Consider the following 26083-nt stretch of genomic DNA (forward strand, 5'->3'; position numbering starts at 1 on the left):
TCACTTTATTTTCCAAAGGATTTGCCTAGAAGTTTTACAGCAACTAAAACTAAACCAAATGTATATTGCAGCACTGTACTTGTATCTGTATGATCTGCAGAAGAGCATATATGAGTACTACAGAGAATCATAGTAATTTATTCTGAAAGAATTCATGAAAGTGAAATATGGGAATTTATAATGTGAAAAAATATATGAGGGTTAGAATAGACTTTTTATTTTCTTACAAGAAAGTATCCATTTTTCTCATGTGAGTTTAGCCTTTAGAAGTCATAGTGTAGGGGAGGAGTCAAGATGGTGGAGTAGAAGCAGGGACCTGCTTGAGCTCTCCCCCAAAATCTCTTAAAAAATCTGTGAAAATGACTTTAAACTAATTCTAGAGCAGCAGAAGCCACAAAATGAGAGACTGAAACAGATTTCCAGCCGAAGATAATCTAGAAGGTCTAAAGAAAGGGTCTATTGCACTAGGCTGGAAGCAGAGCAGAGTTTGGAGTGGGTTGCGCCAGCATGGACAGAGCTGGAGCAGGTCTTAGGGGATCGAACAGCTGGTAGGTGTAGTGGTTTCCAAACTTCTCAACTCACAAATGCCAAAGATAGCTTGGAAGGTCAATGAGAATGGTCTCTCACCTGGCTGAGAGGAGAGCGTGGTCCAGCCCCAGTCCCAGTCCAACTTTGGTCCTGGCCCCAGGTTCGTAGCAGCCACTGCCTAAGCAGTTACTGCTTCTGGAGCTCTCCACTTAACAAAGAGTTCAAAGGTCAAGTGATTGGCTGGGAAGATGAGCAAATGGGGGAGGAAAAAACAGATGACAGATTCTTATTTTCTCAATGAAAAATGTATTTTCTTACAACACTGGTGATGAGGAAGATCAAAGGATGCAACCAGAAGAAGACCACAAAGTTGAGGTTCCTGCATCCAAAGCCTCCAAGAAAAATATGAAATGGTCTCAGGCCATGGAAGAACTCAAAAAGGATTCTGAAATCAAGTAAGAGAAATAGAGGTAAAATTGGGAAGAGAAATGAGTGTGATGCAAGAAAATCATGAAAAACGAGTCAATAGCTTGCTAAAGGAGACCTAAAGAAATGCTGAAGAAAATAACACCTTTAAAATAAGACTAATCCAAATGGCAAAAGAGGTCCAAAAAGCCAATGAGGAGAAGAATATCTTAAAAAGCAGAATGGGCCAAATGGAAAAAGAGGTCCAAAAGGTTACTGAAGAAAATAATTCCTTAAAAGTTAGAATGGAGGTAAGTCACCTACTTGAACTTCTAGAAGCCAAGATGAGTGTGTGATTGGTAAACACTCTACCCCTCCTCTTGTTGACCTTGAAAAACTCAGAGAGTATTTCCCCAGAAAAAATTCTGGAACAGTGGGATCAGCCAAAGGGGTAAACAGTCTCTTAGCCCATGAGGCAGGGAAAATTGCTAAGGAGGGTCCCTCCTGCTGTGGCTGAAATGGACCAGTGCAGGACAGGAGCTGTCCCAGACAGCCCCACCTTAGCAACCTGGAAGGAGATCCTGAACCCCAGGGGGGTGAGGCCCACAATCGTCAACACCAGGACCCCAGGAGTACCTCAGCACAGCAAGGGGAATAGGGAAGACACTAGTGAAAACATTAGTTCACTAACCACTGAGGCTGCTTGTGCTCAAAGAGAAGACTTCCTTTGGCCAGACTACTCCTCCCCAACACTTAATGCAGCAGTTCCAGGGTAACTCTGGGGAAACTCAGAAAGACTTCTCCTGGCCTCTGCTTTGGCACATCGGCCAGCTCAGGATCAGGTAAGCTGCAGCATTTTAGCTTCTAGCTGAAAGAACCAGAGGCCACAATACACAAAGCCTCAAATTCTAAGCACAAGAACAGTGGGACAGAGTCCCCTGTGCTTCAGAAGCAGAGATACACTTTAAAAACCAGGAAAAGGGTGGTCCTCATGAGCAAAAAGCAAACTAGAAAAGATAAAACCATAGAATCTTTCTATGGGGACAAGGAGCCAAACAGGAATACCAACAAGGTCAGCACTGAGATTGTACTCCCATGTGAAACTTCAGAAGGGAATATGAACTGGACTCAAGCCCAAAGAGCATTCTTGGAAGAGCTCAAGAAGAATTTTAAAAGCCAAATAAGGGAAGTAGAAGAAAACTGGTCAATGATTTTAAAAATATGAAAAAAGAAATCATGGAAGAATTTAAAAGGAAAACTGGACAAATGGAAAAAGAAGTACAAAAACTAACTGGAGAAAATAACTCCTTAAAAAGAACAATTGGACAGATGGAAAAGGAGATGAAAAAGTTAACTAAAAAAACAATTTGATAAAAATTAGAATTGGGCAAGTAGAAACTAATGTCTCCATGAGACATTAAGAATAAGTTAAACAATCTAAAGAATGAAAATGTTGGGATTGGAAGCTCAATTCCGTGTGGACAGTCTTGGGCAGGTAAAGGTGGGAGCTTCTAAATCTTAGAGCTCTCACAAGACCCCCCCCAGGAAACGGCAGGGGATCGAGGTGAACCGAGCTAGCATGGGTATTTCCGCCTCTCCCCGGGAGATACGTGATGGGTGGAGTCTCCCTGCCCTCGAGGTTGTCCCGGATCTGGGCACACTATTGTTATCTAACAGCACGGTATTGAGATGCAAACTGTGTGGCTGAAGGTTAAGTAGGACTGAGGAAGCCTGAAAGCTCTCTTAGCACGTAAGGAGCCAAGAGGACAGTAGGCTCCGCTTCTCTTCTTTCCTCTCTCCCCTCCCCCTCTCTCCCCGCTTGTACTTCTACTTCAAATCCCTTAAGATCTTAGCCTCCTTAGGAAATCTCCCCCTCTTCCTCCTAAGGAAGACCCCCCTGCACTTGTAACTAGACCCTGAAATAAAGCTCAACCCTTGTTCGACTCTGGAACGTCCTTTCTCTCATATGTGCATCTGGCGTGGCCAGCCGAAGACCTCGGAGGTGAGGTAAGAAAGACTCGGGTAGCCCACACAGGCCTCTAGGCCTGGCATGAAAAGATAGAAGAAAATGTAAAATATCTAATTGGAAAAACAACTGACCTGGAAAATAGATCCAGGAGAGAAAATTTAAGAATTATTGGTCTACCAGAAAGCCATGAAGAGAAAAAAGAGTCTGGACAAGATCTTCCAAGAAATCATCAAGGAAAACTGCGCAGAAGTCTGAGATCCAGAGGGCAAAATAGTGATCGAAAGAATCCACTGTTCCCCTCCTGAAAGGGACCCCAAACTGAAAACATCAAGGAATACCATTGCCAGATTCCAGAACTATCAAGTGGAGAAAATACTGCAGGCAGCCAGAAAGAAACAATTCTAATATCAAGGAGCTAGTCAGGATCACACAGGACCTTGCAGCTTCTACATAAAAAGACTGGAGGGATTGGAATATGATATTCTGTAAGGCAAAGGAGCTGGGACTACAACCAAGGATCAATTACCCAGCAAAACAGAGCATAATATTTCAGGCAAGGAGATGGACATTCAATGAAATAATGGATTTCCAGACCTTTCTGATGAAAAGGCCAGAGCTCAATAGAAAATTCAGTCTTCAAACACAAGTCTCAAGACAGGCATCAAAAAGTAAACAGGGGAAAAAAAAACTTGTTATGCAATATGGGCAAACTGTTTACATCCCTATAAGGGAAGATGACACTTGCTGATCTTGAGAATTGCATATTTATTATGATATATAAAAGGGATACACATAGATAGAAGGAGTGGGTATAAAGTAAATGATGTGATGACAAAAATGTGATTTGAGGGAGGAAAGGGATTGTAATGGGAAATGTGAAAAGAAGGAGTCAGAAAAAGGTAAATTACATCACAGGAAGAGGCAGAAAAACATATTACAGTAGAGGGAAAGCAGGGAGTGAGATGAACATTGTTTGAGATTTACTCTCATCTGATTTGGTTCAAGGAGGGAACAACAAACTCAGTTAAGTATAGAAATCTAACTAGCTGCACAGGAAGTAGGAGGGGAAAGGGGAAAGAAAAGGGAGGGGAAGTTAAAAAGGAGGGAAGAAGTAAGGTAAAAGGGGAGTAAAAGGGAGGCAGGGCAGAAAGAAGGGAGGGAAGACTAAGGGAGGTGGTGGTCAAAAATTAAAACTATTCTGGAGGGGAAGGGAGAGCTAAAAGTATAAATGGGGGAAGGAAGATGGAGGGAAAGACACAGATAGTAACCATAACTATGAATGTGAATGGGATGAACTCTCCTTTAAAAAGGAGATGGATAGCAGAATAGATTAAAAACCATAATTCAACAATATGTTGTTTACAAGAAACACATTTGAAACACAGGGGATACAAACAGGGTAAAGGTAAAAGGTTGGAGCAGAATATATTGTGCTTCAGCTGATGTAAAAAAAGCAGGGGTAGCAAACCTAATCTCAGACAAAGCAAAAGCAGAAATAGATCTAATCAAAAGAGATAAGGAAGGAAACTATATCCTGCTAAAAGGCACCATAGACAATGAGGCAATATCATTACTAAACATATGTGCTCCAAGTGGTACAGCATCCAAATTCTTAGAGGAAAAGTTAAGGGAGTTACAGGAAGAAATAGACAACAAAACTATACTAGTGGGGGACCTCAACCTCCTCATCTCTGAACCTGATAAATCTAATCTCAAAATAATACAAAATAAATAAGAAAAACGTTGAGGAGGTGAATAAAACTCTGGATAAGGTAGATATGATAGATCTCTGGAGAAAACTGAATGCGGATAGAATAGAACACACTGTTTTCTCAGCAGTACATGGCACATATACAAAAAATGACCATGTACTAGGGCATAAAAACCTCACAATATAATGCAGAAAGGCAGAGATAGTCAATGAATCCGTCTCACATCATAATTCAATAAAAAATTATGTGTAATAAAAGGCCATGGAAAGATAAACCAAAAATAACGAAACTAAATAATCTAATCCTAAAGAATGAGTGAGTTAAACAACAAATCATAGAAACAATCAACAACTTCATTCAAGGGAATGACAATAATGAGACGACCTATCAAATCTTATGGGATACTACAAAAGCAGTTCTTAGTGGGAGTTTTATATCTTTGAATATCTACATGAATAAAATAGAGAAAGAGGAGATCAATCAATTGGGCATGCAGCTAGTAAAAGAACAAACTGAAAACCCCCAAGTCAATACCAAATTAGAAATACTAAAAACCAAAGAAGAGATTAATAAAATTGAAATTAGAAAACTATTGAACTAATAAATAAAACTAAGAGTTGGTTTTATGAAAAAACCAATAAAACTGACAAATCTTTGGTCAATTTGATTTAAAAAAAGAAAGAAGAAAACCAAATTACCAAGGGTGAACCTACCTCCAATGAAGAAGAAATTAAAACAATAATTAGAAATTACTTTGACCAACTGTATGCCCATAAATTCACAATCTAAATGAATGAATATTTTAAAAAATAGAAATTGCCCAGACTAACAGAAGAGGAAGTTGAATAGTTAAATAACCCCATCTCAGAAAAAGAAATTGAATAAACAATCAAGAACTCCCTAGGCAAAAATCTCCAGGGCCAGATGCATTTACAAGTGAATTCTATCAAACATTTAAAGAACGGTGAATTCCAATACTATACAGATTATTTGGGGGAATTGGTGGAGTCATACCAAATTTTTTTTTTACGATACCTAAACCAGGAAGAGCCAAAACAGAGAAAGAAAATTATGGACCAATTTCTCTGATGAATATAGATACAAAAATTTTAAATGAGATATTAGCAAAAAAACCCACAGCAACTTATCACAAGAATAATACATTATGATCAGGTAGGATTTATACCAGGAATGCAGGGCTAGTTCAATATTAGAAAAACTATCAGCATTACTGATCATATCAACAACAAAACTAACAGAAACCACATCATTATCTCAGTAGATGCAGAAAAAGTTTTGACAAAATACACCTATTCCTATTGAAAACACTGAAGAACATAGGAACTTGCCATAAAATAATAAGCAGTACCTATCTAAAACCATTAACAAGCATTATATGTAATGGAGATAAGCTAGATGCATTTCCAATACGATCAGCGGTGAAAAAAGGATGTTCATTATCACCACTGTTATACAATAGCATACTATAAATGTTAGCTTTAGCAGTAAGAGAAGAAAAAAAATTGAAGCAATTAGAATAGGCAAAGAAGAAACTAAGTTATCGCTCTTTGCAGCTGATATGATGATATTCTTAGAGAATCAGGTAAAAAAACTACTTGAAATAATAAACAACTTTGGCAAAGTTGCAGGTTACAAAATAAACCCAGATAAATTATCTGCATTTCTATATACTATTAAAAAAGCCCAACAGCAAGAGATAGAAAGAGAAATTCCATTTAAAGCTATGGTAGACACTAAAAAATATCTGAGAGTCCACCTGCTAAAACAAACTCAGGGACTATATGAACACAATTACAAAACACTTTTCACACAAATAAAGTCAGATCTAAGTAAGTGGAAAAACATCAGTTGCTCCTGGGTAGACTGAGCCAATATAATAAAAATGAAAATTGTACCTAAATTAATTTACTTTTTCAGTGCCATACCAATCAAACTACCAGAAAATTAATTTCTAGAGCTAGAAAAAATAATGTCAAAATACATCTGGAAGAACAAAAGGTCTAGAATGTCAAGGGAACTATTGAAAAGAAATGCTAGGGAAGGTGGCCTAGCCCTACCAGATCTCAAATAAAGCAACAATCATCAAAACCACTTGGTACTGGCTAAGAAATAGAGGGGCAGACCAGTGGAATAGGTTAGGTACTCAAGACATAGTAGTCAATGAATATAGTGATCTACTGTTTGATAAACTCAAGGACCCCAGCTTCTGGGGTAAGAACTCACTGTTTGACAAAAATTTCTGGAAAAACTGGATAACAGTGTGGGAGAAACTTGGCATAGACCAATGTCTGACACTGTACACAAGAATAAAGTGCAAATGGATACATGATCTAGGTATAAAGACTGATACTTTAAAGAAATTAGCAGAGCAAGGAATACTATATTTGTCAGATTTATGGAGAATGGTGAAATTTATGACCAAACAAGAGATAGAGAACATTATGAAGTGCAAAATGGATAATTTTGATTACAGAAACTGAAAAGTTTTTGCACAAACAAATCCAATGCAACCAATATTAGGAAGGAAGCATAAAACTGGAAAGGAATTTTTGCAACTAGTTTCTGTGATAAAGCCCTCATTTCTAAAATATATAGATATCTGAGTCAAATTTGCAAGAATACAAGTCATTCCCCAATTCATAAATGGTCAAAGGATATGAACAGGCAGTTTTCAGAGGAAGAAATTAAAGCTATGTATAGTAATATGAAAAAATGCTCTAAATCACTATTGATTAGAGAGATGCAAATCAAAACAATTCTGAGGTATCACATCACACATATCAGATTGGCTAACATGACAAAACAGGAAGGTGATAAATGTTGGAGAAGATAGGGGACAGTTGGAACACTAATTCATTGTTGGTGGAGCTGTGAGCTAATCCAACCATTCTGGAGAGCAATTTGGAACTATGCCCAAAGGGCTACAAAAATGTGCATACCCTATGACGCAGCAATACTGCTTCTAGGGATGTATCCCAAAGAGATCATAAAAATGGGAAAAGGTCTCAGATGTACAAAAATATTTATAGCAGCTCTCTTCGTGGTGGCCAAGAACTGGAAATCAAGAGGATGCCCATCAACTGGGGAGTGGTTGAATAAGTTGTGGTACATGAATGTAATGGAATAATATTGTGCTATAAGAAATGATGAACAGCAAGACTTCAGAGAGGCCTGGAAGGACTTACATGAACTGATGCTGAATGAAAGGAGCAGAACCAAGAGAACTTTGTACATAGCAACAACCACAGTGTATGAGGAATTTTTCTGGTACTTAGTCCTTCACAGCAATGCAAGGACCTAAAAAATTTCCAATGGACTCTTGAGGCAAAACGTTTTCCACATCTAGAGAAGGAACTATGGAACTGGATCATAGAATGAAGCAGACCATTTTCTCTTGTGTTATTTTTTTTTTTTTTTATTTTATGGTTGTTTCCATTCATTTTAAGTATTCTATGTAACATAACTAAGGTGAAAATGTATTTAATAAGAATGTATGTGTAGAACCTGTATAAGATTGCATGTCAACTCAGGGAGAGAGTGGGGAGGGAGGGGAGAAGAAGGGCAAGGGAGGAGATAAATCTAAGATATATGGAAGTGATTGTAGAAAACTGAAAACAAATAAAATAATTGCAAAAGATAAAAATTTTTTAAAAAAGGAGAAAAAAGTTAGAATAGAACAAATGGAAGCTAATGACTTCATGAGAACTCAAGAAATTATAAAACAAAATCAAAAAAATGAAAAAATAGAATACAATGCAAAATATCTCAATTGGAAAAATAACTGAAAATGGATTCAGAAGAAATAATTTAAAAATTTTTTGACTACCTGAAAGTCATGATAACAAAAGGGCCTAGGTATCATCTTTCAAGAAATTATCAAGGAAAACTACTCTTATATTCTAGAACCAGAGGGTAAAATAGAAGTGGAAAGAATCCACCAATCACCTCCTGAGAGAGATCCCAAAGGAAAACTAAGAATATTGTAGCCAAATTCCAGAGTTCTCAGTTCAAGAAGAAAACATCACAAGTAGTCAGAAAGAAACAATTCAAATATTGTGGAAACACAGTCAGGATAACAGAAGATTCAGTAGCTTCTACACTAAGGGATAGGAGGGCTTGGACTAGGATATTCCAGAGTTCAAAGCAGCCAGAATTAAAACCAAGAATTACCTACCCAGAAAATCTGAGTATAGTACTTCAGGAGGAAAAATGGAGTTTCAATGAAATAGAGAACTGTCAAGCATTCTTGTTGAAAAGACCAGAGCTGAATAGAAAATTTCACTTTCAAATATAAGAATCAAGAGAAGCATGAAAAGGTAAACAGGAAAGAGAAACCATAAGAGACTTATTAAAGTTGAACTGTTTCCATTCCTACATGGAAAGATGATATTTGTAAGTCATGAGACCTCTCTCAGTATTAAGGCAGTGTGCGTGTGTGTGTGTGTGTGTGTGTGTGTGTGTGTGCGCGTGTATGAATTAAGTGTTCAGAAAAATGTACTGGGAGAAAGAAAAAGGGAGAGGTACAATGCAGCAAATAATCTCACATAGAAGAGGCAAGAAAGAGTTTTTACAATGGAGAGGAAGAGAGGGAGGGTGAGAGGGAATAAGTGAGCCTTACTTTCATCAGGTTTGGCTTCAGGAGGGAATAACATACACACTTAAGTTGGTATGGAAGTTTACTTTACCCTACAGGAAAGCAGAGGGGTAGAGGGTAAGAGGTGGGGGGTGGTAGAAGGGACAGCAGATTGGAGGAGGGGGTAATTGGAAGCAAACCATTTTGCAGAGGGACAGGTCAAAGGAGAGAATAGAATAAATGGAGGGTGGGAGAGGATAGAAGGAAACAGAGTTAGCTTTTCACAGCATGACAGTTATGGAAGTATTTTGCATGACTACATATGTATAACATATACTGAACTGCTTGCCTTCTCAATGAAGGTAGGTGGGGAGGGGAGAAGGGAGAGAATGTGGAACTCAATGCTTTAAAAATGAATGTTAAAAACTGTCTTTACATGCAACTAGGAAATATGATATATCTATATCTATATCTATATCTATATCTATATCTATATCTATATATATCTATATATCTATGTCATGGGGTATAGAAATCTATCTTGCCCTACAGGAAAATAGAAGGTAAGGGGATTGGGGGTGGTAGTTATAGAAGGGAAGGTAAATTGGAGGAAAGGGTAACCAGAATACGTAAATACATGCTATCCTGGGGGTGGAAAAGGGGGGAGATGGGAAGAAAATTTAAAATTCAAAATTTTGTGGAAGTGAATGTTGAAAACTGAAAATAAATAAATTTAATTAGAAAAAAATCATACTCTGTTTTGTTTGTTTTCAGGTGTGTTGGCTATATTTTTCAATTTAATTTATCCATTTACTTACTTGGTATATTTCTTACTTATTTCTGCCAGATAATACATAAAATCACTTATTTTCTTTAATCTGCATTATTTTTCTCCAAAGATCCCAATATACTTTCTCTTAGACCAAGGAAACCAAAGAGAAGTAAAGGGCAGATGCAAGAGAGAATCTAAGTCACTCCTTTTCTCTTTACTGTAATTCAGAACAGAGAAGTGTGATCATCACAAACAAGAGAAAGGCTTTGAGCTGTAGAAAGAATCTTATTTTTGGAAACATTATGACAAGCTCAATGATCATATACGTAACTTATGTCCACTGCAGAGGTGATGGTGAAATAAAGAAAATGATAAGCCAAAAGACTCATTTGATTATGGACAAAACAAAGAGAATGAAAATGTTTTGAGATAACGTATCAGTGAGCTGCTAAACAAAACAAGCTGGTTCAGCCCTAGAAGTCTCTCTGATTGAAAACATTAAAGACTGTAAGAGTTATTTTTTTGTGCTACATACACAGTCTGGGTTTAGCAACAGGTTGAAACAATTAATTTGGACTATCAAGATGCCTCTGAAAACATAAAGGTAGGACTATTTTTCCCCTCTGGGATTACAAAGGAATATTTGAGGACTTTTCAGAGTGAGCTCCCCCTGTAAGTATTTTATCATTCTCTTTGTGCTTAGTTAACCAGTAATGCTAAACAGGAGAAGAAGCATTCTAGATACTTGCTTGGGAGAAGACTGGTGTAGTCCTTAAGTTACAGATCTCAGCTCATTATGGAGCAATGTAAAATGCTAGGGAGAGGATCCTATAAGAAATCAGATTTTTCCCAAGGTATAGCTAAGACTGGCTTATGCCATAAGAATCAGTAGAAGAGTTCCCTTAGTGGTGAAGCCAAGAGGGTGGAGAAAAGGCAAGGACTTGCCTGAGCTCTTTCACATTTCCCTCCAAACAACTTTAAATAATGCCTCAAAATGAATTATGAAGTGGCAAAACCCACAAAAGGAGGGGGTGAAAATTTTCCAGCCCAAGACAACTTAGAAAACAGTAAAAATCTGTCATATGAGGGTGAATATGGAACACAGGCACAGGCTGCACTTCTACAAACCAGCAGGAGGCCTATGGGTAACTGAATTAGTGGCAGCAGTGAAGCAATGTATTCTACAGCTTTCAGTACACAGATAGTGAGGAGGTCAGATAATTGGTCAAAAAAAGATTACAGGGATCCTTTTACTGGCACCGGGTGCAGGATTCTGTTGTATTGCCCATATGTGGATCTGAGCTGCAGACCCAGGGCAAGGAGGAGCACTAGTACACTATAGTTTGTGGTCACAGGGTAGTAGGGACCCTGGTCACAGTTCCAGAACAGAAAAAAGTGATTATGGTTACTTACAGAATAGAGATTAAGCCAGGAGAGTAGCAAACAAACCTCTTCTTAGATCATACTTCCTTGGAAGAACTGAAATTTTAGACCCACAGAACTAGCTCTGAAAAGAGCTGCACAAAAATCCTGAAGCTTGGAACAATGCCCTTTCCACTCCAGAAGCACAGCACCACTTTTGCATAGAGTTAAAAGTAAAGGCACAGGCTGGAAAAATAAGCAAACACCAGAAAAAGATCCTGACCATAGAAAGTTATTATGGTGACAGGAAAAATCAAAGCATAAACTCAGAAGAAGACAACAAAGTCAAAAACCCAACATCCAAAGACTCAAAGAAAAATGTGAATTGCCTTCAGGCCATGGAAGAGCTCAAAAAGATTTTTTAAAATCAAATAAGAGAGGTGGAGGAGAAATTAGGAAGAGAAATCAGAGGGATGCAAGAAAATCACGATAAAAAAGTCAACAGCTCAAAGTACTGAAGAAAACAACACCTTGAAAAACCAGAATAGGCCAAATGTAAAAAAGCACAAAAACTCATGTAAAAGAACTCGTTAAAAGGCAGAATTGGCTAAATGGAAAAAGTGGTACAAAATTTCCATGCAGGAAATAATTCCTTAAAAATTAGAATTGGACAGTGGAAGCTAATGACTTTATGAGACACCAAGAAACAACAAAACAAAATCAAAAGAATGAACAAATAAGAAAATACACAGTATCTCATTGGAAAAACAACTGACCTGGAAAATAGATCCAGGAGAGATAATTTAAGAAAAGTCTAGTCATTATCTTTCAGGAAATTATCAAGGAAAACTGCATTGATGTTCTCGAACCAGAGGCTAAAACAGAAATTGAAAGAATCCACCAATCACCTCCTGAAAGAAATCCCAAAATGAAAACTCCCAGGAATATTACAGTCAAATTCCAGAGCTCCTAGTTCAAGGAGAAAATACTGCAAGTAGCCCAAAGTAAACAATTCAAATATCGTGGAGCCATAGTCAGGATAACACCAGATTTAGCAGCTTCTACATTAAAGGACTGAAGGGTTTGGAATATGCTATTCTGGAGGGCAAAGGAGCTAGGATTACAACCAAAAATCATCTGTCTAGTAAAACTGAGAATAATCTTTCAAGGGAAAATGTGGATATTCAGTGAAATAGAGGATTTTCAGCATTCCTGATGAAAAGTCCAGAGCTGAATAGAAAAATCTGACTTTCAAATACAAGATTCAATAGAAGTATAAAAAGGTAAACAGGAAAGAGTACTCATAAGGGATTCAATAAGGTTAAACTGTTTACATCCCTACATGGGAAGATGCTACCTTAAACTCCTAAGAACTTTCTCATTATCAGGGCAGTTAAAAGAGGGCACATGTGTGATTTGAATATGATGGGATGGGATGATATCTAAAAAATGAAATTAAGGGGTGAAAAAAAGGTATGCACTGGAGAAAGGGAAAAGAAGATGTAGAATGAGATAAATTATCTCATGTAAGAGAGTAACAAAAGAACTTTTACCATGGAGAGGAAGAGGGAATGCGTAAGGGGGGGAATGCTTGAACTTTATTTTCATGGGAATTGACTCAAAGAGGGAATAATACACACACTTACTTGGGTATAGAAATCTATCTTACTTTATAGGAAAGTGGAGTAGGGGAAGGGGATAAGAGAAGGGCAGACTGAGAGAGATGATAGCCAAAAGCAAATCCCTTTGAGGATGGACAGGGTGAAAGGAAAGAGAGTAGGATAAAAGGGGAAAAACAGGATGGAGGGAAATATACAGTAATCATAACTGTAAAAAATTTTTTATAGTAAGATAAAGGTCTCATTTCTTAAATATACAGAGAAATGAGTCAATTTTATAAAAATAACAGCCATTCCCCAATTGTTAAATGGTCAAAAGATAATGTAAAGTCAGATTTCAGATGAAGTAATAAATCTCTCTATAGTCATATGAAAAAATGCTCTAACTCACTATTAATGCAAATTAAAACAATTCTGAGTTACCACTCTACACTCATCAGATTGGTTAATATGATAGAAAAGGAAAATGACAAATGCTAAAAGGTATATGGGATAATTGAGCCACCAATACACCATTGGTAGAATTGAGAACTGATTGAACCCTTCTGGAGGGCAATTTGGAACTATCCTGATAGGGCTATAAAATCATGTATACCGTTTGATCCAACAACAATACTGGTAGGTCTGTATCCCAAAGAGATTTAAAAAAAAGAAAAAGGACCTATATGTACAAAAATATTTATAGCAACTCTCTTTGTGGTGGCAAAGAATTGAAAATTGAGAGGATGTCCATGTCTGAATGGCTGAACAAGTTGTGGTATATGATTGTGATAGAATACTATTATAAGAAATGATGAGCAGGATGCTCTCAGAAAAACCCAGAAAGACTTACATCAACTGATGCAGAGTGGAATGAACCAAACCAAACCAGAGACAATGAACACAGTAAAAGTAATATTGTATCATGATCAACTGTGAATGACTTAACTATTCTTAGCAATACAATGATCCAAGACAATTGTGAAGGACTTGTGATGAAAAATCCTATCCTTTTCCAGAGAAAAAACTGATGGAGTGTGAAGCAAATCAAAGCACATTTTCTGTAAACTTTCTTCATTTTTATTTTTTTGTTGTTTGCTTTCTGTCACAACATGAGTAATATGGAAATATGTTTTGCATGACTACACATATAATTGGGAAAAATAAAATATTAAACATATTTTTAAAAGTAAAAATAAAAGAATTACCTTATTAACTAATAATCCTAGTAGTGAATAAATTTGCAGTACACCAGTTTTTTTGGGGGAAAAAAGCAGTTTACTATTCAAGGTCTTAGTGTGATGACACTTCATAGTATGATGGAACTACTCTGAAGTCAAAATCAATATGAAGAAGGCAAACTCTCAGGATGTAAATAATTTTCAAAAGTGGGCATATACTTGATAGACAGAACACTAGGGAAGTATGTTGTGCATTTCCCACCTTTGAGCCTGTCAGTTTAGTTGTGATCTATGATACCTTTGGGGAGGGAAAATGAAAAATGTGAAGGGCAGTTCAACAGGATCTGAACCTCAAAGAAAGTCATAAATGGATAAATGGGAGGCAAATGTATCAACTGCTGAGAAGCCTGAGGGAACTAAACTGTCAGAATAATCAATCTAGGAGCAGCTTTGCAAATTGGACTTTACTGATGTGACTTTCAAAATGATTTTGAGAGTATTCAGGTTTATTTGGAGGCTGGGCTGTATAAGATAGAAATATTTTATATATGCAAATATAGATAAAGAGACATAGGGAAAAGGATATAAAATCAAGAGAAAAACTCTCAGTACAGCTTGTCTGAAAGCCACAGACTTCCTCATCATGCACTCATTTGTGAGAATGAGTAGCCAAACCATCCCATTGGGCTGAATTGTACCTCCTTTTCTTCCCTTTGCTGGTCTTTTGATGGATGTGTTAATGAGTAGAGAACTGGCTAAAAATCATAAGAAAAAAGATCAAAGAGTCTAGATAAAGTGTTAAACATGTTAGATTTGGAGCGTGAAGATCTGGGCTCAAATTGGGCATTTGTGTGAACTTGGGATCATCACTTCTTTCTGGGCCCAATTTTTTTTTTTGTCAAATAGGCATCTGGCTGCTCAAAGGTCCCTGATGACTCTGTTTCTAGGATTCAATGAAAGGGGAATCCAATTAAGTATAAAATTACCAACAAATTTTACATATCAAGGAGACAGCAAAGTTCTGGGCACCTTTCCACAGGTAATATGATTATGCTAATCAGTACATGTTTACCAGAAAATTTTCTTCTCTGTAGCAACAAAGAATGTACATAACCTTTTCTCTTGGTTCCTGGGACACTCAAATTAAAATGCTGCTAAATAATGAAGGAAATTAACACATCCCTGGTTATTCACTTCAAATTCTAATATTTCTAAAGTAGGGAAAGTGATTTATTTGTGAGGCAGGATATTTTTGGGTACCAGGGGAAACTTGAATCATCTCTGGGTAGAACAGTGGATAGATGTTAGATCTAGAGTCAGAAAAACCATGGTTCAAAACCTGCTTCAGATATGTACTAGATGTAGTACCCTGGGCAAATTCCTTAACTTCTCTAGGGTTCACTTTTGTCATATGCAAAAGAGCCAGAGTAGGGGTGTATTTGGTATACTAAGGAATAACTGAGATAATGTAAGTAAAATGCTTTGTAAATTTTAAATGGCCACACAAATGCTAACAATTATTATTATGTAGTGGTCTGACTATCATTTGGCAACCCTGTTTTATTAGTTTGTCATTGGTGTGACTATGAGGAAGTCATTTAATCTCTCTAAGCTTTGGTCTATTTGTCTGAATAGTGCCTACCACACAAGGTTACTCTGAGGGTAAAATGAGATAATATATGAAAAGCACTTAGCAAATCTTAAATTACTAAATAAATGAGCTCTTCCAGACAGCATTTTCATACCAGTATTTACAAATGATAGTTGATTTTACTTACTGTTATTTTACGAGGGCAGTCATTAGAACAAAGACCACTGAGAACTGTTGAAAAATTTAAAAAAACATAATTATTGTTGTCATAATGGCAAGCCTATGTTTATAATCTGTTGTATTTTTTTCTTCAAAATCCATGAATGTATCATATTGATTTACAATTATGAGCAGAAATAAATCTAGTTCCCTTACCTATGGGCACGTGAAATTACACCCACTTTTCACTAATATTTAAAGGCTTTTATTGACCTGCTCAAGTTGCTTTGCAAAATCTGTAGGTAAGACATTTAATCACTGCAGTATTATATGATATTTGCTTATTTTTTTCTGTTTTTCAACTGGTAAGCCTAATTTCAGTTGAGACTCTTCCAGGGAGGTGGTAAATACAAACAAATTAAAATACATGCCATTGAGAATTTATATCTCAAATGAACTTTTCCCTTAATCTTTTAGGTGGTCAAATGCTATATACATATACATATAATTATTAATTATTACTCAGAATATGATTATATAACATTAAAAAAGAAATAAACATATATACAAAAATAAATACAAATATTAAATATAACATATAACATCATACCTTACTTTCTTTTCATTTTTATCACCACCATTCTTAACACACTCAATCCAAAATAAAACACTTAGCTTCTAAAAGATATATGCAGTTTTCACATATTAAATATTAAGTTCAATCAATTACGTCATTGTTCTCTGACACAGTAACACCTTCCATGAGGGAAGGCATCAGATGCTTAGTCAAAAGGCATTGAACACTTAATAAATGTTTGGTGAATGAATAAATATAAAAGAAAACATTTTTTACTTAACTAAATTTAAAAAAATTAATTTATTTAATAATTAATGGGAAAACTCCGAAAAACTCTATTTAGCCAGCATACAAATTGTTACATTATTAATTCTCAGCAGAATGATACTCATTAAGTTCTCTTTCAAAAACAGAGACTTCACCTAAGTTTATCTGACTTCTTTGTTTTTTGTCACTGAGCTTGCTAATGGATTAATGCATAAACATCCACAGGTTAAATGTTACTTCCTTATGCTCATGACCAAAGCATAATGATAAAAATGGTTTAATGATAAGTTTCCAAACCTGATTTGGATTTTGTATAAGCTAAGAGCAGAATGAGTAAGTCTGAATCGTAGAATATCTATCAGTATTACATAATGGAGAGTAAGCCTTGGGGTCACAAAGACCTACCTGGGGATCTCTACTATCATTGCCAACACTCTTTATTGAGCATTCTTCACAGCCAAACCACATTACTATTTAAGGTTTGTAACTGGATCTCACTGACTTCAGAGTATCCCTTGGCATACACTTATTCCTTTTGATAGGAGTACACCTGCCTGATTGACTTTCCTATAACATTTATTTCATTATGCCACTTTCCTGCCCCAAAACCTAATAAGAAATCTATTGTCCAAACTACTATCATGCCATGTACACAACAGGGCCTTATTTCAAATACAAAGAGTGCTGGCCCTGGAGTCAGGAAGAAATGAGTTCAAATCCAACTTCAGACATTTACCAGCTATGTGATCCTGGGCAAACTACTTAACCTCTGTCTACCTCAGTTTCTTCAACTGTAAAATGGGGATAATAGTAGCTCCTACTTCCCAGTATTGTTGTGAGGACCAAATGATTTATTTGTGAAGTGCTTGTATTTGTTAAGCACATACTATGTGCAAGATGAGATGCAGGATGGATTAATGCATAGAGGTACTATTTTGGTCTCTGGAAGAACTAGATATAAATCTTGTTTTTGGCATATTCTGTTGTGTGACCACAGGGAGTCACTTAACCTCTTAGTGCTCTAGGTAATAAAGACTCTAAGTTACAGATAAGTTTGGGGAAACTCCCCACACTGACAGGAAAATAAAAAAAAGACATGTGCAAGGCCCCATGGTAGATAATTAATGTTTATTGAATGGAGGAATGAAAAAGTGAACCCTAAGAAAGGGTGGCAGCAGCCAGCATAATAATTCAAGATGGGAGCAACCACTATTAATACATTAAATTTCTTCCTAAAATTCCTATCTGTGATATTTCCTTTGGGGTCTCTTAATTTTCATTGTCAGTGGCACCAGTGAAAAAAAAATCCTAACTTTATTACTTAAAAGATATATGAAAAATTAATAAATCATTGGATTAGCACCAACTTTCTGAAATAATTTCAAGAATATCAGAACCTCTGTAGCAATATTTTAGATACAATCAAAAATATTTATTACTAAGTCTTGCCTTATAAAAGTAATTTCTATTTCAAAATGACTGTGTAACCAGACTTGTCTTTTTCTGCTAGTATTTTAATTCTGACTTTAAGGTGACATGATCACAATACTAAGATACCCACTTAAAGCTTTGTTTTCTTTCCCCACAGAATTTACTTAATGAAATCAGCTCTAGCTATAAAGTAGTTTTGAATCAATACATTTGTGGTAAACGAAAAACTGTCCACAGAATATAAATGGAACATTGTGGATTATTTTACCTGGTCCTAGACTTTTAAAAAAAATTCCAAAAGGAACCACCTATTCCTTAAATATTAATTCAATGTCAACAAGAGAACTCTGTTTAATTGAGAATGTTGTTTAATTAAGAATTAGGTCAGAACACCTAAATACGTTATTATCATAAAGGTTAACCTATGCTCAAATGAATGTCTCAATTATAAAAGTGCTTGACCTTTTCAGTGACATTCACGCAGTTACTATAACAGGTGATGAAGAACTAATCTACTTCCCTAAATCTCCTGGGTTACCACAGAGAATACAGAAATCATGCAAGAAGAAAAAACAAATGTGTTTCAGTCAGCACTGGGGGATACACTGCTCCTGCATAAACATGGCAGCACTGAGGAAAAAAATGAACAAAACTGATATTCTGGCTTTGGCAGTAGCACCTTCTATGGCCTGGGTGTTACTTTTCCTCACAGCAAAAGGGAAGACAATGCTGTTTTTATAGCTAAAGCTTATTATGTACCAGATGTAGCATAATTAGAAAAGGTTTGTAAACTCAAAGTCCCATAATGCTAGATTTTAATAGACCTGGGATCTCTCTGAGGAGGGTATAAACCATCCACACCTTCTTCTCTTGGACAGTTCTTGTCCCTGTGCTCTCAGGAATCCTTCACGGAAACCCCACTCAGCTTGCAGCCTTTCTTTAGGACCCTTAATATTAAATGAAGACTGTAAAGTGGAAATGGTGGTATCACTGGAGGTAGGGTTCATATACAGAACCTAAAGAACTATAGGATCATGGAGTTAAGTCCAACATACACCTATATATGCCCATATCACCCAATATTCTACCATTCCACTCTCTCTTTGCTGTGCAAGGTCCCAAGCTTCATGATTCTGATCCCAGTGTTAGCCTCTTAGGGCAGAAATAACCTAAACTAACCATTTCCCTGAAGAGTTTTCAAGTGCCATCAAGAAGATTCTGCCCAGACCTCCTACCCTCAAATCATCTAGTGGCTATAGCAAGGAGAGTGGGCTGTGAACTTGAAAGCAAAGACTGGTGGGTAAGAGCCCACCTCATTTCAGAATGACCCAGAAAAGCAGTCATGGGTGAACTATAATCTGGATCATAAGTATCATCACATTAAGCTTTCTGCCTCAAATCTACTAATCTTTCAAACTTCCCTATTATTGTTGAGGGCACCACCATCTTTCCAGTTACTCAAACTTATACAATCAGTTGCCAAAACCTGTCAGTTCTACCTCCCAATTTCTCTTATCATACCTCTTCTTTCTACTCACACAACCACTACTCTAGTTTAGGTCTTTATCAATTGCTATTGTAATAGCTTCCTAATTATTTTCCCCGCCTCAAGTCTGTCGACTAAAGAAATTTAATTTCCTCATCTGATGACCTTTTCTCAGGCCTCACCCTCCTTGGTATCTATGTAACTTCTAAAACTATCTACTACACTCTCCATTTGATTCTATGATGTTGTTTTCTCCTGGTTTTCCTTTTACCTGTCTGACTGTTCCTTCTTAGCCTCCTTTTCTAGGTCATTATTCCTTTTCTGTACACTAAGCAAGTGGTTCCTAAGGCTCTGTATTGAGTCTTTTTTTCTCTCTCATTCGTTTCATTGATTCTTGTGTACTCAATTATTAACGATATGCAGATGGTTCTTACATCTATATATCTAACCCTAAGGTCTTTCCAGAATTTCAATCCTAGGTTGTCAATTAACTGCTGAACATTTCCCCCTGAAATTCCACTTGGTATCACAAATTTATTGTGTGAAAAATGGAACTCATTATTGCTCTTCCTAAACATGTTCATTCTAGTCATCAAAGGATCCAAGTAATGTGTTTGATTCTTCTCTCTCTCATACCCACTTATCTAATCAGCTGCTAAAACCTATCAGTTTTATTTCTGCAGCCTCTTTCTTATGTTACCCTTCTCTCAATTCACCATTCTATTTCAAGCCCTTATCATCTTTTCCTTGGACTACTATAATACCTTGCCTCCAGTCTCTCCTGTCTCCAACCCATCCTCTACATAGCTGTCAAATAGGATTTCAAAAAGAGACCTGACCATGTTACTCCTCCACTCCAAAATTTTCATTAGCTTATATTATCTCTACAATAAAACACAAATACCTCAAATTGGCATTTAAAAATCTCTAAAATTTGGCTCTAACTGACCTTTCTAGCCTTATTTTGTATTGCATCCTTTAAAGAATACTACATTCATGTCAATCTAGTTGGTTTTTTTTTTAATTCAAAAGGCTATCTCCAATATAGCTTATACTTTGCCCCTGGAATGTCCTCCCTCCCTCTTCTACCTCTTTAAGCTTTACGTTCTCTCAAGTCTTCCAGCTCCCAGTTTGAAATTTTTTAAAATTGATTTTAGAAATGCAAGGTCATATTTGTACACAAATATTTATAGCAACTTTTTGTTGTTGCAAAGAATTGGAAATGGAGGGTATGCCAATCAATTGGGGAATGGTTGAACAAGTTGTTAGTATATGATTGTGTAATGGGGTATTACTGTGCTAGAAGAAATGATGAGCAGGTGGATTTCAGAAAAACCTAGAAAGACTTATATGAACTGATGCAAAGTGAAGTGAGCAAAACCAGGAGAACATTATACATAGTAACAGCAATACTGTATGATAATTAACTGTGAATGATTTAGCTGTTCTCAGCAATACAATGATCTAAGACAATTCCAAAGGAGTCATGATGAAAAATGTTATCCATCTTTAGAAAAAGAACTGATGGACTCTAAATGTAGATCAAAGTATACTATTTTTCACTTTCTGTATTTTTTTTCGTGTTTTTTTTTCCCTTTGGCTTTGTGTCTTCTTTCACAGTATGACTAATATGGTAATATGTTTCACATGATTGAACATGTATAACCTATATCAAATTGCTTACTGCCTCAGGAAGAGAAGAGGTGAGGGAGGGAGAGAGAAAATTTGGAACTTAAAATTTTTTTTAAAAAATTGTCTTTACATGTAACTGGAAAAAATACAATATTATTTAAAAAATTAAAGATCTCAGGAGACCACAAAAAAAGTCACTAAAAAAAACACAACTGAACTACTTTGAATACAATTGTGAATAAGTATTGAGTTGAGTGCAATTCAAGTTTGCAGATATTTTGACAACATAACTTTTATATCTGTCAGAAATTACTAGAGGTTTCAGACCTCAGATGTTACCTCTTTGGCAATGCCTTCCTTGTTCCCCCAGTTGTCAGCACTCTCTCATTCCTCAAATTATTGTGGATTTGCTTATCTATATATATGTAAGTTATATGTCTGTAGTAGAACATAAACTCCGTGAGGAAGGAACTGTTTTTGTGTTCCTAGTCTCTTTATACATTTGCTGAATCAACTTGGAACCCCAAGGACATAACAGTGTTTCTAATAGACTCATCTATTAAAAGTTAATCATAAATGGTTATACAAATGAAAGGTAAAACTGTATTAATGTAGTTGTGAAATACATTGAATTGAATACAACACAAGCCACTATACTCTGATAGCTCCTTGAGTAGGTATTACTTCATTTTTTATATCTCCCCGGAGATATAAAATCTCCCCATTCTCCCCAGAACTTTGCACATGGTAAATAATTAATAAAAGGTATTCAATTATTATATATGTTAGAAGATACACATAAATCTCTTTTTGATAGCATATTTTCCATTGGTATATTAGTTTTAAAAAAAAAGTCTTTCAATGGTTTCTAGAAGTCTGTGAATGCTGAAGAAAAGAAAAACCTAAAAAGTCTATTACTTAGCACTAAGAAACACAAGCTCAGTTACTTTCATTCTAACAGGAATGCTACATATATAAAGGTTAATTATACAGACAGCAGGGCGGCATGGCCAGTAAGAGAAGTTTGATGTTGTTTTTGATCATCTGTCACAAACAATATTCTTTTGAAGATACTGAAGAATGTGAATCGGATGTTGTAAAAAGATAATTCCATGGATGAACTCACTCATTTGTTAATATCATTGGGAGTATATATTGGGAGTATAATCCTTTAGAAGAAACAATACTGAATGCCTACATGATATCAAAGAACTTATGTGACATTAAAAATCCCTGGATAATACTGAGCTGGACTTGGTTTCTTATTTAGCATGAACATAACCCTTATTTTTTAAAAGATAATTTTCATCAATTAACTTCAACATTTAAGTAAGATGTATCAGTAAAACATATTATAAAGAGGAGGCAGCTTGCAGGTGAATACAGGTTTTTCCCACTGAGATAAATACGGGTGGCTGTTTAATTAACATCATCTAATGCTAATGAAACTAAAATAAAGTGGGATTAGAAATGGAGTGACTCAGTTGTTATACTATAAAGAGGAAGCTTCAATTCATTTGGAATAATCATGAATTACCTGATGACAGTATTTTCATACAGATTAAAAATATGGAAATTGGACAATCCATGAGATGTTTCAGGACTGCTCTCCTTGGGAAGGACATAGAGAGTCTCCATGCAGTGGGGAGGTCTCTATGAGTTTACTGCAAACCATGAGAGTAGGCCTCAGGAAATCTTGACTTTAATCACAATTCTGCTGCTAATCCACCCCTTTCTCCGGTGCTCAGATTCCTTCTCTAGACCTATGGTCAACACTAACTATCCATAGATTTTGGATGGTCTTATGAATGTGTCATTTGATTCGATTCAGTTCAATCCAACAATTATTAAATACCTCCAGTGTTCCCTTTATTGATAGTGATCCCTTTATATTTGTGTAGGGATTTATAGTTTTTAAAGTTCTTTCTCACTCACTCCCTCATTTAATTCTCCCAATAGTCTGAAGGCTGTCTAGTAGGAACAGATAGTCCTCCTAACTTGTCAGGTTCAGAAAATAGCTAATAATCCAATTTAGCTAGAATGTCGAGTTAATGAAGGGGAGTAGTATGAAATAAATCTGGGTAAATAGGTAGGAGTCCAACTATGGAAAGCCTTAAATACAAGGCTGAGGAATTTCTATTGTATCCTACAAGTGACGGAAAGTAACTGAATGTCTTTGAGTAGGACAGCAACATACCTGGTCAGACTTACGCTGCAGCAATTTTATATTGGTAACTTTGTGAAAAATAAATTGGAATGAGGAGAGAGGACAAGCTTGGGAGCCTAAGTAATTAAGAGTTCAGATGAGAGGTGATCTGAGTTCAGTTCAGAGTGGTGGCTCTTTGTGGCTACTAAGTACCTGGAAAATGAGGATGCAACATCTCTCCTTCCCTCTTCTATGACTTGCCCCTCCTAAAAGTTTCATTTTGATGACTGGAGAAAGTGAGTGGAAGGGTAGATTGTGAAAGCTTCCCTTCAAATGTCAACCTTAAATTACAATTTAAAAACTTTATAATGTCAAGGATATGAATAACTGAGGTGACAGTATTCTATTAAATAAATGTAGAAATATAATTTCCCAGGTGATACTAGGATCAGAATTTCATATGTGCTACACTGACTATATTTTACTCAGAAAAAAATATTAAAATCATCAAAGCTGTTTTATTACTACTCTATTAAAAGCCCACCCTCAAATACTGTGTAACAGTTCAGGAAAAATCTACATTTTCTACATACATGTTTATGATTTTATTGAAAGAATAATACTATGTTTGTATGTAGCATATATATAAAGAACCCAATGTTCCACAGGGGAGCAGTAGGGGAGTAGGTAGTGCAAATATTGGAAACATTACAGAAACAGGTCATAATTCCCGTCTTTCCCAATCAAACCTGACTTTAATTCTAAAATTCGTGGATAGGGGGACAATTTCTTTTATTTCTTTTGTGTCCTTTTATAATGAGCAACTTAGGGCTCCCAGGAAGGACTGTTGGCTGAAGTACCAGCTAACCCCTGCCAAACCACATACTTTCTAAGTCTCATTTCTTTAACAGCATAGCCATGGAAGGATGAAACTGATTCACAGGCATGTTCTGAGGTTTCAAATTCTAACAGTGTTCTAAAAGTAGTTATCTTTGTCCACTCCTAGGTAGAAATTCAAATATAGCTTTGCCATTCAGCATTTATATAACATCCATTAGGTAGTTTATTAGAAAAGTGGTTGCCAATCCCAGGTGCTTTCACAGCCACAGTATGTCTCACACAGTATGTCATCTTACAGTCAAGAAACCTGGCTCAGAGGGGGGAAGTTAACTTGTCTACGGTTATGGAGCGGATTAGTCACATGTGGAAATAGTTTGCATATGTCTTCCCCATTAGAATGTGATCTCTTTGAGAGCAAGGACTTTATTTGTGCTTTTCTTTGTCTCCTTAACAGTTAGTACAATGCCTTGGCACACCAAGTATTTAATAAATGTTTGTTGATTGATTTACACAGTGGAGTAAAACTCAGATCTTATGACTTCCTATTCAAGTACTACCTCCACTAGTCTGCCTCAATATATTTTATTTACAAAATATTAATGAAATGCATAAAATATAATTTATTCTAGAGGGTGAGTTATTTACAGAATTAAGTAAAACAAAACTGTAATTAAAATGCTTAATTTGCATTGACATTATGCTTGGAGCTATACGAAGCAGAGAAGTTATCTTTGTATAAATAAGATAACATCATGGCTAATAGAATGCGAAATTCATAATATTTTCTCCAAATTTTCTGGCATCTAGAGGATGACCCCAAGTCCACATAGTGGACTTTTTGTGAAGAATTTATGGGCAGACATGGACAACCGTAATACAGAATGGAGAGCACACTGATGGGTAGTGCTATGTGTCACTGAAAGAAATACTCTGCATCAGTGAGATAACAATCATACAGAAGAAATATCTTCAAATACTATGATTCTATGATAACTATCTATGTTCTACACAAGGATTGTCAAGGATACACAAAAACACGTTTCTTCCTATAGAAGCCAGCCTTCCAGCTTCTAAATTGTTCCAGATCCTTGCTGTTATGCATATTATTATTTATTATTAACTTCCAATAACGTAAGTTATTTTCTATTAATTACATGTGGTGCCTAGTTAACATACAAATTGACATGGATATCTTAATGCCAAATATCCTGAATATAACACACAGCTACTAGACCTTTATTATGTTAGTGAAATTTATATATCATAAGTGGATAAACACAGGATAAAAATGCAGACATTTGTTCCCTGTCTTTTTGGTTTTCCGGTACTGTGCAAAAGGATGGCTCATAATACAAAAAGAGCCAAACAGCTCCACTGAGAAGTGGCCCAAGAGTATTTCTTTATCTGTTATTTTTCAAGTCATAATTAAATTCTAAGTATTGCACAGAACTTACTTGACCAAAAGATTTGTGATATGCTCCTTCAAGGAATGTCATGCTATTCTTAAAAAGAATCAATCTTTCTTATGAAATGTTATATTGTATGATTTTAAAGGTGTGATATAATAACCTCACCATGTAGTAGTCTTTATCTTATTTGGTATATGGAAAGACTACTATACCAGGAGCATAGTCTAGTCCTGATTCTCCTACCTATTGTGACCCAGGGTGAGTCACTTAATTTTTCTGTTTGATTTTTTTAAAACTGTAAAACAGAGATTGTAGCAGAGATAATCACAGACTGAGGACTTTTTCAGAACCCCCAAGTGGGATAAACCTGACTAAAATATAACGGGGAAATATATAACAAAATAAGTAAAAATACAACACAGAT

The 26083-nt window shown here is 36.0% G+C and overlaps 1 protein-coding gene across 1 annotated transcript in view; it reads right to left on the minus strand.

Moving 5' to 3' along the window:
• Positions 1-26083, minus strand: part of ITFG1 (integrin alpha FG-GAP repeat containing 1) — a 281571-nt gene that overhangs the window by 63874 nt on the left and 191614 nt on the right. Inside the window, exon 13 of the mRNA XM_072632138.1 lies at positions 15900-15943. Within this exon, the coding sequence (XP_072488239.1) occupies positions 15900-15943 (44 nt within the window). The remainder of the gene's footprint in view (positions 1-15899; positions 15944-26083) is intronic.

Source organism: Notamacropus eugenii, chromosome 1 (genome assembly GCF_028372415.1).
Source record: "Notamacropus eugenii isolate mMacEug1 chromosome 1, mMacEug1.pri_v2, whole genome shotgun sequence".
In the NCBI taxonomy this organism is placed as follows: Eukaryota; Metazoa; Chordata; class Mammalia; order Diprotodontia; family Macropodidae; genus Notamacropus; species Notamacropus eugenii.